Here is a 1,147-nt window from a genome sequence, read left to right on the forward strand (position 1 = left end):
CAGTTTCAGCCCTCTGATGAGATGTTTCATTCTAATATAATATATCTATAATGGTAACTCCTCTTCCCTTGTAAATTCTTCTTCTTCTTCATCGTTTCATCAGATCCCAAAATTACAAATTCAGTCAAGTTCGCACCCCTACCCTAAATCCAATCTCCGATCGGCCGATTGATTCCACTCCTGCTCCTCCGTTATGGCTTGCATCAAGGGGGTGGGCAGATCCGCCTCCATCGCCCTGTCTCCCGACGCTCCTTACATGGCCGCCGGAACCATGGCCGGAGCCGTCGATCTCTCCTTTAGCTCATCCGCCAATCTCGAGATCTTTAAGCTCGACTTTCAGTCTGACGATCGCGACTTGCCTCTCGTGGGGGAAATCCCCAGCTCCGAGCGCTTCAATAGACTCGCCTGGGGTAAAAGCGGATCTGGATCCGAGGAATTCTCCCTTGGTCTTATTGCCGGCGGCCTTGTCGACGGAAATATAGATCTATGGAATCCTCTTTCTTTGATCGGGTGCGTTTCCTTCCTTGATCACTNTTTTTTTTTTTTTTTAATTATCTCTATTGATGACATGAGCCGAGGAAGCATGATCAGTGTTTAAAAATAAATAAATAAATAAATTCCGAATAAAATGTTGGTTCATCTCACAATTTTTGCAGCAGCTCCCAGTCCAGTGAAAGTGCACTCGTTGGACATCTTTCAGTACACAAAGGCCCTGTGAGTAGTTGTCTCCCTGCATATTTCTGGTTGCTTAACGCCATCACTCCTCCTCATTTGATCTTTACTTTTTGGCTTTTGTATTTTTTTTTAGGTTCGTGGTCTTGATTTTAATGTTAACAACGCAAACCTTCTTGCTTCTGGGGCTGATGATGGTGAAATTTGCATTTGGGACTTAGTAAAGCCTTCAGAGCCCTCTCATTTTCCACTTCTCAAGGTATGTATACCTCCACGGAACAGCAACCTTCGGTTTTTCCATTACCTTTACTCTCACAATTGCACCCAATTCTTTCGAGCCAAATTTTGCAGGGTAGTGGTTCTGCTTCACAAGGTGAAATCTCTTTTATTTCCTGGAATAGAAAAGTTCAACAGATATTAGCTTCTACCTCATACAATGGGAATACTGGTGAGTATTCCCTTTCTCTATCTGATT

The 1,147-nt window shown here is 43.6% G+C and overlaps 1 protein-coding gene across 2 annotated transcripts in view; it reads left to right on the forward strand.

Moving 5' to 3' along the window:
• Nucleotides 28–1,147, forward strand: part of LOC104748973 (protein transport protein SEC31 homolog B) — a gene marked incomplete in the record, with an annotated part of 8,474 nt that continues 7,354 nt past the window's right edge. The window contains 4 exon segments of one of the 2 annotated variants that reach the window (XM_019238242.1): nucleotides 28–510; nucleotides 660–714; nucleotides 809–931; nucleotides 1,024–1,120. In XM_019238242.1, the coding sequence (XP_019093787.1) occupies nucleotides 194–510; nucleotides 660–714; nucleotides 809–931; nucleotides 1,024–1,120 (592 nt within the window). 2 annotated transcript variants of the gene reach the window in all.

The sequence above is a fragment of the Camelina sativa genome, chromosome 16 (genome assembly GCF_000633955.1).
Source record: "Camelina sativa cultivar DH55 chromosome 16, Cs, whole genome shotgun sequence".
NCBI lineage: Eukaryota > Viridiplantae > Streptophyta > Magnoliopsida > Brassicales > Brassicaceae > Camelina > Camelina sativa.